A 16,226-nucleotide genomic window follows, 5' to 3' on the forward strand; every position below is an offset into this window, starting at 1 on the left:
TATCACTAAGAAAGACAAAAAACTGCGTATTGAATTATGACTCACCAGTGCTTGAGAGATGCAGCTTGATTTCAGAGATGTTAAAAATGACATGCTCCTGGAACGCTGGCTGGGATGTTCCTTAACCTGAGTTCTGGTTCCACATGGATGTTTGCTTGTGAGAACTCATGATACTGGTCACCCATGGTCTGTGCACTCATGTATGTGTAGTACAATCAAATATGAGGTTTACATTAAAAACAGATCAAACCTGTACAGCTTGGAATGGAAAAGACCTTATACTGGCCCCAGCACTAGGTAAGGCAATATACACAGTTGGCACTAAATTAATGCTGAATGAACAGACAAGTGGCTGGGAGTGGGACACAGTAATAACAAGGTGGCATCTTACTTTTGATATCTGAACAGATGCTAGTCGAGAAAGATTCATTTCCACATGAGCTAGAGATGCCCCCACCCCAAGGTCACTCATCTGAGGTTTTACAGAGGAAGAAACTGCCTAAGGTCACACAATGATGGAGCTAGTATTTGAACCAGATAGCTAGGCTCCAGGATCCACTACACTATATACAATGTTTGGGGAGGACCGAGGTATAAAAAATTAATAGAGGGAAACCTTTCTAAAATGGACTCAGGATGCTAGAAGGGGAGGCTGGTAGAAGAAGCTTACCACTCAATATCAGTTACAAGAAAGGTTGTCAATTACACCCCCCCCCCAAGAGAAGTATGTCAAAAGGCAAGAATGATCAATTATAGGCCCCTTGCAGGGAAAGAGGTACATTGTATCTCCTACAAGAAACAGACTAGTCCTGCAACTTGCCAATGACAACCCATCATCACTAGGAACTCTTACTTTTATCCAATAGACTTTGGTTCCAAACAACCCCTCCCAAATTCCTCCTTCTCCAGAATGTAACGTTTCTCTCCTTTGTTTATTGAACTGGCATATGGTCTTGCCACACCTTGCTAGTCTTGCATTGCAATTCTCAGCTATTCCTGAATAAATGCAGCTGTTGCTCCTTAAATAACTGGCAGTTTTTAACCTTAACAAAGGAATGTTTCCCCACACCCACGGATCCCCTACATGACCCACCCCCAGGCTCAGTCATGCTTTAAATCATCCTTGTGGGTTGGACAGGAGTCCTGGACTCCTGGGATGGGAAACTTCTGCCCGTCCAGGGAGACCGGGGGACATGCGAAGACCAGCATGTGTTCTAGAAGGAATAATGAATGCAAGAAGATGCGTGGTGGGACGTGCGCTGTTGACTGTTCCACTCGTGGTAAGCAGGGGCTGACATGCAACCTCAGACTGACCAGCCGTTTCTCCAACTAGCTCGTAGCTAGACTTAGCAGGCCATTTGCTTAACTGTATAACTGTTTGGTTGACTACATAATTCATGGACCAACAGGGAGAGGGTCAGTTTGAGGAACTGACAGTGCAATTTCCTGATGCTGTGGGGAACTCAATGTGTAACTAAATTACACCAGCCTGGGGCTGTCTGGGGCTGGTTGGTGGTCAGATAGTGTAAAGGATGGGCAGCCTCCTGAAAGACTGCCAGGCTGCCTGCCTGGGTGGCAGGACGTTGTGAATGGCCTGACTATTGCTAGGAGTCACATCTGGCCTGAGGGAGTGTCTGGATGTTATACTGTCTGATGAAGCGTAAGAGGGAATTTCATGCTGCCTGATGGAGAGATCTGTGACTGCCTGATAGGTAGCTGTATCTGGTGACTGTCCACCCTGGCCAAATCACGGCATGCTTGACAGACCCTGTAGTCAGATGCTGAGAATGGCTGCCTGGCTGATTGACAATATGATGAAGGGCAGCGAATGAGTCACAGGCCAGCTGACCAATTGAAAGATCAGTGTAGCTGCTGGATTCAATAGCTGTGCCAGGCTGGAATCAAAGCCGCCTTGAGGCAGCCCCCTGGGTCAGAGGAGACTGATTGAATGACTGACCAATGTTGGGCATACCTTGCCTGAGAAGGGACAGGCTGCTGAGCCACTGTCAGGTGGCATGGAGGCTTTAGTTGCTGTGACTGCTTTGAGGGAATAACTGCCTGATCATAGTGTGAATGAGGAGTAACCCGAGGGAATTAGAGAGTGACCAACTAGCATTGGATGCGTGACTGCCTGAGAGGGCGACAGAAGATGCTGACAGTGACAGACTGTCCTGAAGTAATAATCACGGCCTGCCTGAGGGCATGGCTGGTGGCTCTGAGATAGTTTCCCCAGGGGGATTCAGAGCTGCCCCTAGAGCAAGAGTAAATGGAGAGAGCGGCTGCTGGACTGTATGAAAGAGAGAGGGAATGACAGGTTGGCTGACAGGGTAGTTGTTAGCGCCGTGTGTCTGCCTGGAGGCAGGAATGGATGCTGCTGCTGTTGACTGGTAGACAGCGTGAAGGGGGGGTGGTGGTGGCGGAGTCTAAACAGTTCTCTGCGGTGATGGGCCCATTGTCTGATTCGAGTCTGGGGACTGTCCGTGGCGACAGTCCATCTTGAGAGTCACGGCCTGCTTTGGGTTAAAATGTGGTGACGACTGACTGACGGTGGTAATTGGGGGTCTGACAGGACAGAGAATCCCCCGTACGGCGGGCTGACAACGTGATTGGCTGACGACAAAACAGGCCTGCGTACGGGCAGGGCCTGCGTACGGGCAGGGCCTCCGGCGAACTCAGTTGCCGCCGCCGCCGCCACCGCCCAGACGCACTCTGGGAAAGCTCTGGCGAGCACCCGCCTCCAGGACCGAGCGGGGTGGCGGGGAGGGGTCCAGTCACGGCTCGCCGGTTGGTCCGCGCGGGCGCTGCTCGCGGCGCCGCGCGGCCAATAGGCTGCGTGTTCTCGGCCACGCCCGCGCGAGCTCTCTTCTCGCGAGGCCGGTTAGGCCCGAATGTCGTTAGCCGTGGGGAAAGATGGCGGAAAATTTAAAAGGTGAAGCAGTGGCGGCAGCGGCGCGGGCCTGCTGGCCGGGCCGGGTGGGCTGGAGGGGTGGCGTCGCGGGCTCGGGGCCCCGGCGTCCGAGGCCACGGAGCCGGGAGCCGGAAGCCTGGCGCGGAAAGGATGGGGCTCAGGGAGCCCGGGCCTGGCGCGCGGGGCTGGGCGGGGCTGAGGGGAGGGGGCGCGTGCCTCGGAACGCGGCGGGCGCGGGGCTAAGTGGGGACGCGGGAGGGGGGCGCGCGCCTCTGATCGCGACCAGTCGGCGCGCGCACGCGCGGGGGCTTGTCGGGGAGGCCGCGCCCGCGCGCGGGAAAATCAGCCGCCGGTGACCGTTACCCGGTTGGTGTCCACGCGAGATGCCGGAAGGGGAGGGAAGGGAAGGGGACGGACCTCCTTTTCAGAGTGAGGGGACAGGGGACTCTTCAGGGAGAGGCTATCTTTTTTCAGCGTGATGGGGGAAGGGTTTGCTGTAGCGAAGACTCCCCCAGGAAGAGGGGAAGGGGGCTTCTCTAATAGAAGAGCTGGACTCCCTCGTGTGCAGGGAAAGAGGGGTGACTTTTCCAGTATGTTGGGGAGGGTGGGCTCCTCTGGGTGAGGAGAGCTGCGGGGAAGATGGGGTCCACAGTGTGAGGGGGACGTCTGAGGGGTAGGAATCCACCTGTGGTCTGTGCGGAGCCAGCTGCTGGAGATGTTACTTGGGACCGCTTCAGTGGGGTTTCAAATGCAAGTTAAGGGGGTTGAAAGGGAGAGTCATCATAGGGAGGAGAGGAAAGCGTGGGCACAGGCTTGAGTCTCCACTAGGCCTGCCTAAGTGGAGGGGGGGATGTGCACACGAAATAATTTTGCAAAGCTCTTGTACATTTTCAGGGTGACGTCTATAGTATTTCGTTATGACTTCAAATGTTTGGTTTTCCTAATGGGAGGTGGAGAATAATAATAGGATGAGGGCAGACTGCATTTAGAATAAATGTTCCTGTGAAACGATTTGATAAAATGGCTTCTAAAGCACATTGTGCCTTGAATCAGAAGCCCTTTTTTTGTTTTTTTTAAATCCATGTCTTGAAAATTTCTGGCAACCCCAGAAACATTCCAGTTATATTTAAAAGAATTGTCAATAACCTGTACTGTTCTGCTGGTTCCTGAATTCAGAGCATACTCCTTTGGGTGAGCTTTACCCTTCAGAGAAATGTAGATGAGACAGACCATCAAAATGCCGTGGGAAAAAATGTACATTGTAGGTTTAAGGCACCCAGACTAATCATTCAAGGAAGCTTCCTGAAATCTAATACCACTCCGAAATCTCTTATTCATAATCCTGAAATCTAAAAAAGCCCTGAAAACTTAAATTTGGTGGCAAAACTGGATTGTAAAGTGGGACTGTCTTGCCTCTTTATTTCTCCTATTTAATGTGAAAATTCTGATTATTGCTGCAGAACTATTAATATGTTTGTGGATTGATGTCCCTGACCACACAGAGGGTGTTAGGTAATGTATGGGGTATACCTAAAACTACATTTGTAAAAATCCAAGAAAATCTGAATTCCTAAACACCTCTAGCTCCAGGAGTTTCAGATAAGGGATCCCCGACCAGTCTTTCCAGTTAAGCTTTTGTTTGGTGCCTAGAGGTTGTAATCCCATCCCCACCCATTCCCTTGGGGCAATGCACCCTACTGAGGTGGGGGATTGTTCTCTTTATTTTGCTAAGTGGGGAGAGGGATGATTAGGTCCTGAACCCAAGGCAGGTTTTCGGGCAGTTTTAGGAACAGTACGGAACAATCCCTGCAGCAGGTCTGCTTTGAGGTCTGCTGTACTAGGGGTAGCTTTGGAATGAGCACTGGGGTTTGAAGGAAGTGGCACAATTTCGTGGTAGAAGGGTCTTAGCATTGGTAAAGCCTGTGGATGAAATCTCACTCAGAAGTTCCAAAGAGGATTTGAGGTCCCCTTTGATCCCTGGCTTCACCAGGATGCCCAGTAAGTTCTTTCTGGCCTCCTTGTTCTAGGTTGCAGTGTGTGTTGCAAGTCTTCTTGGAATCAGCTACAGGACCTGTGTCGCCTGGCCAAGCTCTCCTGCCCTGCCCTCGGCATCTCCAAGAGGAATCTCTATGACTTTGAAGTCGAGTACCTGTGTGATTACAAAAAGATCCGCGTGAGTCTGGGGTGACCATGGCCAGGGCAGGGGTGTGTCAAGGAAGCTGGCTTACTGCCCCCTTGCTCCCCACTGCCTGCATCTGTTTCCAAAGGGAGTTTTCTCCTCTGATCTTAAAAAATTAGGATTAGTAGGCCTTCTTAGATCATCCTTGTTTTACAGGTGAGGAAACTAAGTGGCTTCCTCAGGGAGGCAGGAGCCAGAATGAATCCCCAAATAAATAAGTCTCTCTTGCCACCTCCACAGGAATACAGACCAAAGATTGAGATGCTGAGTCCAGGACTAGAGATGATGATAGCTAGCGGTTATTGAGCACTTTGAGTGGGCTGGGCACTTCCTCTCAGAAACTGCTTTAATCCTCCCAACAACAATGCAAAATGGGAACTATTACCAGTGCCAGAGGAGGTAATGGCAGGATAAAGAGTGGAGCCAGCATGCTTGGGTTCAGGTTTTGGCCCTGTAACCCCGGGATACTTACACAGATTCTCTGTGGTTCATTTTCCTCATCTGTAAAGTGGAGATGATGACTATCCATGTCTAGCTCCTATAGAGTTATGAGGATTAAACTGGTTAGAACAGTACCTACTACATACTGAATACTGTAAAAATGTTAGCTTTTTTTCTTATTTATAGATGAGGAAACTGAGGCCCAGCACAGTTAAATAACTTGCCTAAGGCCACACAGCCAGGGAGCAGCAGATTGAGGGTCTGACTGTAGAATCTGTGTAGTTAAACAGTATCGTATAGCTGCCTCTCTGCAAGAAAAGATCCCTCTGGCTGCTGAGTGGGGAATGGACTGTAGGGGCCAGGGTAGACCTGGGGGGGGCGGCCAGCGAGGAGGATACTACCGCAATCCAGGCAAGGGTTGACACTGGTGGCAGTGACGATGGTTTGAACTGGTCGGATTCTGGATGTAGTGTGAAGGTGAACTGACAGGGTTTACTGAGGATGGATGTGGGAGTGAGAAGTCAGTCATGACTCCCAAGAGTTGGGGCCTGAACAGCTAGAGGGAGGGAGCTGATGAGAGGAAAGAGAGAGGAGGAAGCAGGTTAAATTAAAACTTGGAATTTGGGCAATAATAAGGGGGAGAATGGGATTTGAACCTAGGGATACTCAGTCTAGAGCCCATGTTTTTTTCTTTATATGGCGGGGTGGGGTGTAGAGGAGAGAGAGAGACAGAGACCAAGACAGAGAGAATCTTAAGCAAGTGCCATGCTCCTGGCGCAGCCTGACAGAGGGCTCAATCCCTTGACCCTGGGATCGTGACCTGAGCCGAAATCAAGAGCTCAACTGAGCCACCCAGGCACCCCTAGAGCCCGTGCTTTTTAACCACTGCATGGAGTCATTCCAGAAGAGATGAGGGGATGGTTTGGGTGCTCTCCACTGGTTTTGGGATGTCAGTCCCAGGAGTGCTGGTCCAAGGGTTTTGCCACTTATGGTGCCCCCCTCCATCCCCTGGTCCCCCAACAGGAACAAGAGTATTACCTGGTAAAATGGCGTGGATACCCAGACTCAGAGAGCACCTGGGAGCCACGGCAGAATCTCAAGTGTGTGCGCATTCTCAAGCAGTTCCACAAGGACTTAGAAAGGGAGCTGCTCCGGCGGCACCAACGGTCAAAGCCACCTCGGCACCTGGACCCAAGCTTGGCCAACTACCTGGTACAGAAGGCCAAGCAGAGGCGGGCGCTCCGGCGCTGGGAGCAGGAGCTCAATGCCAAACGCAGCCACCTGGGACGCATCACGGTGGAGAACGAGGTGGACCTGGACGGCCCCCCGCGGGCTTTCGTATACATCAACGAGTACCGTGTGGGTGAGGGCATCACCCTCAATCAGGTGGCAGTGGGTTGTGAGTGCCAGGACTGTCTGTGGGCACCCGCTGGAGGCTGCTGCCCTGGGGCATCACTGCACAAGTTTGCCTATAATGACCAGGGTCAGGTGCGGCTGCGCGCCGGGCTGCCCATCTACGAGTGCAACTCCCGCTGCCGCTGCGGCTATGACTGCCCCAACCGCGTGGTACAGAAAGGCATCCGCTATGACCTCTGCATCTTCCGCACGGATGATGGGCGTGGCTGGGGTGTCCGCACGCTGGAGAAGATCCGCAAGAACAGCTTCGTCATGGAGTACGTGGGAGAGGTAGGGAGACGGGACCTGGTGTGGTGTGCGCGCGTGTGTAGCTCTTCCCACCATGTGTTCCCATTGTGTGTGCCCAGCTCGCCTCACTGTGTGCCTGTGACTTCCCTGCTTTTCCTGTCCAGGGAAAGGTGGGGGTGTTTAACCTGAGTGTGATAGGGACACCCTGGCAGGGGCACGTATTTCAAGCTGGTAGTTGAAAGCACATTGAAGTACTTCTGGACTGGGTTTAACCTCCTAAGGGTACCTAGCAATGAGGAAAGTGGGAACTGAAATCCAAGCAGTGTTCCTTTTAACAGGCATTGTGGTCTGCACAAGGTTGCATCACCCAAAAAGGCACTATTTCTCATTTCACAAGGGTCCAGCTTACCGCCAAGCAGTGTCTAACCAGGAGGAGCACCTTTGACTAATCTGCCCAAAGGAACACGATCACTCTGGAGTAGGATGTAGACATGCCTTATGTTGGCTGCCTCTTTCTCCAGACTTGCGGGACACTGGGGAAAGCCTGTGTATACAGTTGACCCTGGAACAACACAGGGGAGGGGGGGTGAGGGGGAGGTTAGGGGCGCCCAGCACATGTAGTCAAATTTGCATGTGACTTTTACTCCCCAGAAACTTCACTACTAATAGCCAGCCTAATGTTGACCTCACCTATAACATAAACAGTTGACTAATACATATTTTATAAGTTACGTGTATTATATACTGTATTCTTACAACGGAAGAAGTAACCTTTATGGTACTACACTGTATTTGTCAGAATCTGCATGTAAGTGGACCCACAGGGTTCAAACCTGTGTTATTCAAGGGTCAGCTGTATTAGGCAGGCTAACCGATACACCAAACAACCCTCAGATCTTAGTGGCTTTACACACTAGAAGTCTGTTTGCTTCTGTAACAGTCCATCATGGGTATTTGGGTAGTATCTTTCTATACACTGGTGTGGCCACCTAGGCTCCTTCCCTCTTGTGTTTTTGCTGTGCCTTCAAGCCTTGGAGCCACCCCTGATCCTCACTCAGCATTGCTGGCAAGTGGGCTGAGAGGGTGGAAGGAGAGGTTGCTAATGGTCCAGGCTTGGACACGGTACCCATCACTTCTGCCCACACCCACTGCCTGGAACTGAGTCACTGGTTTCAACCTCGGTGCAAGGGAGGCTGGGAAGTGTGATTTAGCTATGTACCCAGGTGGAAAACAAAAGGAGTTCGAGTAACTGGCAAGGGTCTATAACAGCAGGTGTCATGTTCTAAGGTGAAATGTGGTGGGCATTTGGGGGTGGAGCCGTTCTTTTTATGTAGGACCATCTCCTGCATTGGGGAACATTTAACATCCCTGGGTTTTGACCATTTAAATCCATGTGTGTGCTGTCATGGTGACAACCCAAATATCTTCCTGTTTACACAGGCCTCTTAGGGGTGTGATATGGTTGGGAAGGGACACACACCTAAGGGTGTCCACACTATAGTAATGACACTGGTGGAGGGGAGAGGTTTCCAGTGATGAACTATAGAGTCATAGCTCCGGGGGCGGAGATGACCTAGAGGCAGAACAGTCTACACTGCAGAGAGGACCCTGACAGTCTAGACAGGAAGTCCACACCCAGATAATCCTGATGGTCTGGTGAAAGAAATGTCCACACATCAAAGGACCTAACAGTCTTGGGGGAGGAGGAGGTGGCCACACCCTAGAGGGTTCCTGACAGTCTGGGGTGGGGGTCCTGACAATTTGCAGGAAGAGAGGTCTATGTCCCAGAGTGACCAGGAGGAAGAGAGCAAGCTCTCCACACTCCCGAGAACCCTGGTGGTCCAGCTTAGGAAGTGTCCACACCCATACTGTCCTGACAGTCAGGAAAAAGAAGTGTCCTCACCCCAGAGGGATCAGGACAGCCTAAAGGAGGTCAGGTTTATACATAAGAGAACTCTGGCAGCCTGGAAGAAATGTCCACATCCTCAGTGTCCTTACACTCTGGAGGAGATGTCCAGACCTCGGAGGGATGCTACAGTGTAGAGGAGATGTTAACAGCCTAGAGGGATGTCACCAGTCTGAAGAAGTATGTGTGTACACTCCAGAGCCCCTGACAGTCTGGAGGAGGAGGTATCCAGCCCCCACAGGAACCTGACAGTTCAGAGAAGGGAGTGTCTCCAGCCTCGCTGTACTGACAATCTTGAGGAAGAGTTCTTTATAACAGAGGATCCTGACAAGTGAAGAGGAGGGAGAGTCCACAGTCCCCAGGCACCCCAGAGTCCCCTGGTCAGGATGCTGTTCTGGCTGCTCTTTCTCCGTGTCTACTGTTCCATGCTATAAACACTGGGGCTTCCGGGGCTTCTCACCTCAGTCCCCACTCTTCCCACTCCACACACTCTCCTCAAGCTATTTCTTGGCCTCCTTCCTGCCACATTCTGTGACTTCCAGGCCCCCTTCTGACCTCTCAGAGCTGTGGGGCTTCCTGATGGCACTATAGGCCCCCAAACACTGCCAAACTCCTCTTTGTGCGTTCCCTGTAAGGAGGCAGCACAGCCAAATGGTTGGTGGGGGGGGCAGGGCCCTGGAGCCCGACTGCCTGAGGTTGGAGCCTAGCTCCACCACTCAGCAGCAGTCACTTACCCTCTTTGTGTTTGTTTCCCAGTCTGTAGAATGGGGGTGATAGTAGCAGCCACATCATTCACTTGTTATAAGATTGAAATAAATTATGATGTGTGCAGCGCTTGGAGGAAGCCCTCTAACAGTAAGCCTTCAATATGTGTTAGCCATTACAGTCCAAAATCCAGAAAATCCCAAATGCTCAGAAACCCCAAAGTTTTTTGTAACCCATCTGGCTATAAAACCCAACCAGACCTGATAGGGGCCTATTTGTAGTTTATTTATCCCACTTGGGGTGAATATTCGTGAATTTCATTGTAGAACTATTAACTTACTCCGTTCCATGGTGCTGTCCCAGACCCTACCTGATGTCCTGTAATGGAGGGCATGCACCCCATACCTGTTCACCACGCTATCCTTCTACGCTCTGGACATAACATTCACTCTCCCGTCTCTGCACCAACAGCCCCTCCACATACGTGAGCTGCCCTTCCTTGCCTTCGCACCCTTCCACATTCTGTCCGAACATCCCCACCCTCACCCAGAAGAGAACAACAGCCTGTTTTATCCATTCTGAAACCTGAATTCTCTTCATATTTTAACGACGCTGAAATGAAGATGAGTCTCAATTATTTTAATTAAATGATGGCGCATCATTTAATTAGCTGTTTTTCCTTTCTTGGGAAAGGGCACATAAAATAAGGGAGCATGTTAGATTCGGACAAAATCACTACTCAGCCATTCCTAACATTGCTCCGTGTCCTAACTAAAGCAAAAAGTGAAACCTCTTTCACGACCCTGATTGCATTGGATATTTACAGTAATAGCTCCTGCCAGTTGGGATTATTGTCATTGTCACCCCCATTCTACAGATGAGAACTGAGGCCCAGAGAGGTATAGTAACAGAGTCATCAGGCTAATAGGTAAAAAAGAAAGTCCAAGTGTCTAAAGTTGGTGTGCTGCCAGACCTGGTGAAGGGTTGTGGGTTTGTTGTTGTTGTTGTTGTTGTTTGTTTGTTTTGGCTGAGGAAACAGGCAGAAGGAGAGAACATTCAGGATCCCATATCCAGATGGGGGCAGAGCAGTGACCAGACTCTAAGTCTTCTGGTTACTGTTCACCGTCAACACCCTTTCCAGGCTGCTAGCTTATAGCCCATCTGTCTTCCCCAGTCATTCTGGAGAGCTGCTAGGGAGCAGGGACATGGCCTGCTCTGTTTCCGAATTTTCAGGGCACACCCGCCCTTACAGAGTGGGATTGGAAAGAAAGAAGACCAAGAAGGAGCCGTTTGTGCCCTGGAGGGCTCACCCTGTGACTCACTCTTGGTGAGACTCGGGGAGCAGGTAGAGGCAGAACAGGCGGGAAGATGGAGACCAGGGAGGATGTGGAATGGAAATAGCTGGCTCGGACACCACCCAGCATGCTTGTGAGCCAGCAGAGGCTGCCCTTCAGTCCCAGGGCTTCAGAGAGCTTCGGGGAGGCAGCAGCTTCCTCACAGCGACTGGGGATCGGGAGTTTCAAGAATACTGCAGAGAAGTCACGTCTGTTGTGCTGACTCCACAAGGAAAGAGTATGTGTTCTTAGGAGGTGAAGGGAGACTGACCCTGATGAATTCCTCCTCAGAACACTTCTGTGGCTCCTACTGCATCCCTCAGGAGAGAGTCCCCGCTCTTCAACCTGGTGTCAAAGCCCTTTTCTGACCTGTAGCTTGCTTTAGATGGTGTATTGCTTTTTTAAATGCCCTGGGAATCCTAAGCACCGTGTTTTCCGATCAGCATCATGCACTGCAGGTATCCAAATCCATTTCTCTTTTACCAGACTGTGACCCCTGAGGGCCAGGACCAAGCCTGGTTCCTGTGTCTCCCCTGACCCAACTGTGACTCCCAACAGGGGCCCAGCCTGGTCCCTGTCTCTCTCCCTGCAGACACTGGCCCCTGAGCACTGGGACCAGGCATGGGATAGGCCTCATAAAAAAATGCACCGAATGAATGAGTGAACAAACCAGCACAAATTGGGAGTGTCAGGGAGGCAGGTTCCTCAGAATGGAGCTTGAGTGCAGGGCAGTGAGCACTGTGGCCCAAGGGGTAGACCCCTGGTCTTCTCAAGGTGTTGATTAGGAATTGGATCAGAGCAGAGGCTGGAGGTACTGGTGTAAGAGGCAGGGAGGAGACCGGACACCAGTGCAGCCATCCTGGCTGGCAAAAGTGGAGGGTGGTGAGGACTGGAAGTAGGAAGGGGATGGTCATGGCTGGCATGAGGGCGAGCAAGGAAGGAAGCCAGGGCAGCTTTGGGTTTGTGTCGAGTGGTAGGGGTGGTGGTGGCTAGTGGGTCTCTGATGAAGGGAGGGGGGAAGAAAGGGTGTGGGGGGAAGAGAGTGTCAGAGTTGCTTTTATGACCTCCGCAGGACTGAGGATAGGTTACTGGGCTAGAAAGCAGAGTAAAAATAAAGGGTACTCATGGTGTTTCTGCTTCGTGCTGTGCGGGCACTTGTCTCTGAGGGGTTCGCAGAGGTAGCTGGAAGCCCAGGGGTGGAGAATGAGATCTGCCCCAGTCTGGAGGCAACCTAGGCTGAGGAGCAGGAAGTCTTGGGGTCCACAAGACCCTCACCCAGAGTCAGGCATGGTTGACTGTGCCTGGGAATTACCAGAAGGCAAGGCTGTGGTTGGCTGGGGGTGGAGGAGGGAACACGAGGGGCGGAGAGGCGGGGGCTTTCCAGGACATCCAGGGACCCATCTGGGGAGGAGGAAATGCCCACTGCTGTCTTAGATCCTGGCTGCTGGCACTGTGCAGCATCAGGGCTGAAGGAGGGTCTCTTTCCCGTGTTCTTGCTTCCTTTCTTACACCTTCTGCCTCTGAGATTCTGGCCTCTGCTTCTTTCTTGCTATCTTATCTTAGACTCTCAACAGGGGTCTTGATCTTCTCTCCGGACCAGGGTCTTTAGTGTTAAGATTCTAAGTCTCTGCCTTGAGCTCTCTTGTCTGAGTCTCCTTTCCATTCATTCCATCTCCCTTTCCCACTGGTCCAGGCCACTTTTTCCTTTCCATGTCCTCCGCTCCTCCTTGTTCGCAGCCCAGCGCTGGTGCCTTCTCTTGTGCTGGGTCTCACGGCACCTCAGGCCCTCTTCTCTTGCAGCCTCTCTCTTTCTCTCCCACTCGCCCACACCTCTCTGTGAGCCCTGGGTCCTTTTCTTGCCTTTTATCTGCTTAGCGTATCTCACTATGGGTCTCTTTGTCTCACTCCTGGACCTTGTGGCCAGCCTCTGTCCACCATTGAGAGACACCATGCCATCCAGAGGCCTGAGGAGGGATGGGTGGTGGGCAGCTGAGGCCCAGCTCCTTTCTCAGGGGGGCTCACAGACCCTCTGCATCACAGCCCCCTCCCCCCATGTGTCCATACCTGCTACCCCTGCTGAGCCAGCCACAGCTCTGCTCACTTGTTCTCCTGGCCCAGGGGGGGCCAGGCTGGGGGTCAGGAGCTGTGCTGGTTTTCCTGAGCCTTCTTGGCCATTCTCCCCTCCCCCACGGCCCTCTCCCCAGATCATTACCTCAGAGGAGGCGGAGCGGCGGGGCCAGATCTACGACCGCCAGGGCGCCACCTACCTCTTCGACCTGGACTACGTGGAGGATGTGTACACCGTGGATGCAGCCTATTATGGCAACATCTCCCACTTTGTCAACCACAGTGTGGGTACCCCACAGGCGGGCGGGGGTCGGGAGGAGCAGGCTGGGGCCCCTCCTCACCCTCCCGCTGTTCTTTTTCGCCTAGTGTGACCCCAACCTCCAGGTGTACAACGTCTTCATAGACAACCTTGATGAGCGACTGCCCCGCATCGCTTTCTTTGCCACAAGAACCATCCGGGCAGGCGAGGAGCTCACCTTTGATTACAACATGCAAGGTGGGGGTGGCAAGGGACTGGGGGCAGGGGCATACAATGACATGGGACACAAGGACCCCTCCCCAAGGAGCTTTAAGATGCTCTTCCTGACTCCCAGCCTCCCATCTGGATTCCTGGACCTCTGCCTACCTTTTGGGGGTCCCCTCATTTCCAATCCCTGGACCCCAACCCTGAGACACTCATACAGACTTTTCCTAAAGACTCCTGGGGAGGATGTTTGGCTCGAGAGTTCAGATATTCCTCCTGACTCATCTGAATTTCCCCAGTCACCCAACCCTCCCCACTCCTAACCCCCTTGGCCTTGCTCATTCCAAGCATCTGGACACTCTTGGGGTCTCCAACCAGTCCCCTTCTTGACAAGCTAGCCACCTCGGAGACACTCAGGGGGTGGGGGGAGATCTTTGACAGGAGAGTTCAGATGTCCCTCTGGACGTCTAGGTGACCATTCCTGACTTCTGTCTGACATGGCCCTCCCCCTGACAGCCCCCTGCCTCCCTCCAAAACCCTTACCTCCAGCCATCTTCCTAACACCTGAACACCCCATCCACCACCAGTGCTGAGCCCAGACCACCAACCCCACAACCCCCACCTGACCCAAATCCCAGATGTGCTCCCAGCACCCAAGATTCCTGGGTCTTATGGTGAAAAGGGCAGCGGGACACTTCACCTTGGCCTTCTAACAAGTCCCCTCCCCCCTGCCTTCCCTGGCTGTGAATCCACAGTGGACCCCGTGGACATGGAGAGCACCCGCATGGACTCCAACTTTGGCCTGGCCGGGCTCCCCGGCTCCCCCAAGAAGCGGGTCCGTATTGAATGCAAGTGTGGGACTGAATCCTGCCGCAAATACCTCTTCTAGCCCTTTGAAGTCTGAGACCAGACTGACAGTGGGGGCCTAAAGCCGCCTGCCCCACCTACCCACCGCTGCCCTCCTGTTGAGGAATGACTGCCTGGGCCTCCTGCCTGCCTCTACCTGCCCCCACCTGCCCCGTGCTTGGGCCTGTGGGCTTGCGGTGAGGACTGACTGACTCTAGGAGCCCCTTTTCCCTGTCCCAGCCCCATCTGTGGGTTGCACTTACAAACCCCCACCCACCTTCAGAAGTAATTTCAGAACACCAGGACTTTTTGCAGCTGAGAATCATGGCCTATCCAGGAAGTCCAAGGGATGAGCCCCAGCCCAGCCCCAGAATAGAACTGTTTTTGCACCTGCTTCTGCCTGGAACTTGGGTCTGTTGCAGGCTCTCTCCCTACTGCCCCAAGGGTGTGGGGAAGCAGTCCCAGGGCAGGCAGACATCGGAGCCTGGAGTTCCCAGCCCAGATGTTTCCCCTACCACAGAAACTTTGTACTAGTGAAAGAAAGGGGATCTCCAGGGCTGGGGCTGCGGCTGGTTTCTGCTTATGCTCCTGTACCGGGTTGTGTCGTGCCCAAGAGTCCTAGGGTCTTTTTCAGGGTTGCACAGCTGAGAAATGGACGTTCTTATGCCACTGGAAGAGAAGTGGGTGCTCACGGCCCACTGACCAGTGAGAGGATGGCAGTCCAGATTTTGCCAGTGCTTAAGGTGGGCTGGGTATGAACTCGCCTTGGGAGTGCATATAGAAAGGCACCCGGGGCTCTTGAGAGTGTGGAGGGTAATGGGAGCCCTGACCTGGGGCGTGATGACTGCTGGGACTACTTAGAGCTGGAACCAAGACCTAGCTAGGCTGTAGATAGCACTTAGGACAAAAATGTGCATTGATGGGGTGTTGATGAGGTGCCAGGCACTGGGCAGAGCACCTGCTCCACATGGATTGTCTCAGGGAAGCCTTGGAAACTATGGAGGTGGACCCCAGGAAAGGGTGCATGTGGCAGAAGGCAAAGTGCAGGCCAAGAATGGGGGTGGGGCGGGCATGGTTTACCCATGAGGGTACGATGAGGTGAGAGGGAAGCCTCTGCCAGCCCCAGCCCTCTGCACTCCCCTTCGGTCCGCTGGCCTCAAAAGTGACCTGCCCGCAAACGTACAGAAGGCAAAGGCTCTGATGGCTGCCTTGCCCCCTTGCTTCCCCCATGAGGTCTTCTCTAGGAAGCCTTCCCTGACTACCTGTGCTCAGAGTGCCCCTACGTGAGACTATGTGCCCTGCCACCAGATGCCAGGTCTGTGTGTCTGTGTGTCTGTCTGTGTCCGTGCTTCCTGCCCCCCAGACTGACCTTCAGGCATGGACTGAATCTGATTCTCCTGTTGTATATCCCTTGGCCCTACCCAGCCTGGGGTGGGCATCAATAAAACAAATCGTTGACTGAACAAAGCAAGGTGTGGGGATTGAAGGCCTTGTGTAGGTGGGGGTGGGGGGCACAAGAGGCTGGGTGCTGGGGTGCCTGGGAACATTTTCCTCAAACTGCAGCCATTTGGTACAATGCTCCCTACAGGGTACCACTTGCACCATGACCCATGTAATGTGTGACCTAAAATAAGCTTGCCTTTTAATTTTTCAAATATACTGTGAAAGTGAAGTAAATCCACTGTTGTTTAAATGGACTATTATCATTTACCATAAACAAAAATCACTAAGAG

General features: G+C 52.7%; 1 protein-coding gene across 3 annotated transcripts; it reads left to right on the top strand.

Moving 5' to 3' along the window:
* Positions 1 to 1,141: 1,141 nt before the first annotated feature.
* Positions 1,142 to 15,960, top strand: SUV39H1 (SUV39H1 histone lysine methyltransferase). Of its 3 annotated transcripts, none has more exons than XM_040468710.1 (6): positions 1,142 to 1,280; positions 4,936 to 5,081; positions 6,552 to 7,214; positions 13,322 to 13,468; positions 13,551 to 13,680; positions 14,403 to 15,960. In XM_040468710.1, the coding sequence occupies exons 1-6, from the start codon at positions 1,157 to 1,159 to the stop codon at positions 14,534 to 14,536; spliced, it is 1,344 nt and encodes a 447-aa protein (XP_040324644.1). In that variant the 5' UTR covers positions 1,142 to 1,156; the 3' UTR covers positions 14,537 to 15,960. The 3 variants fall into 3 exon arrangements, with proteins under 3 accessions (XP_040324644.1, XP_040324646.1, XP_040324645.1); XM_040468712.1 differs by lacking the exon at positions 1,142 to 1,280 and adding an exon at positions 2,752 to 2,929; XM_040468711.1 differs by lacking the exon at positions 1,142 to 1,280 and adding an exon at positions 3,361 to 3,498.
* The last annotated feature ends 266 nt before the right edge of the window (positions 15,961 to 16,226 follow it).

The sequence above is a fragment of the Herpailurus yagouaroundi genome, unplaced genomic scaffold (genome assembly GCF_014898765.1).
Source record: "Herpailurus yagouaroundi ecotype Mexico unplaced genomic scaffold, PumYag 67793, whole genome shotgun sequence".
In the NCBI taxonomy this organism is placed as follows: domain Eukaryota; kingdom Metazoa; phylum Chordata; class Mammalia; order Carnivora; family Felidae; genus Herpailurus; species Herpailurus yagouaroundi.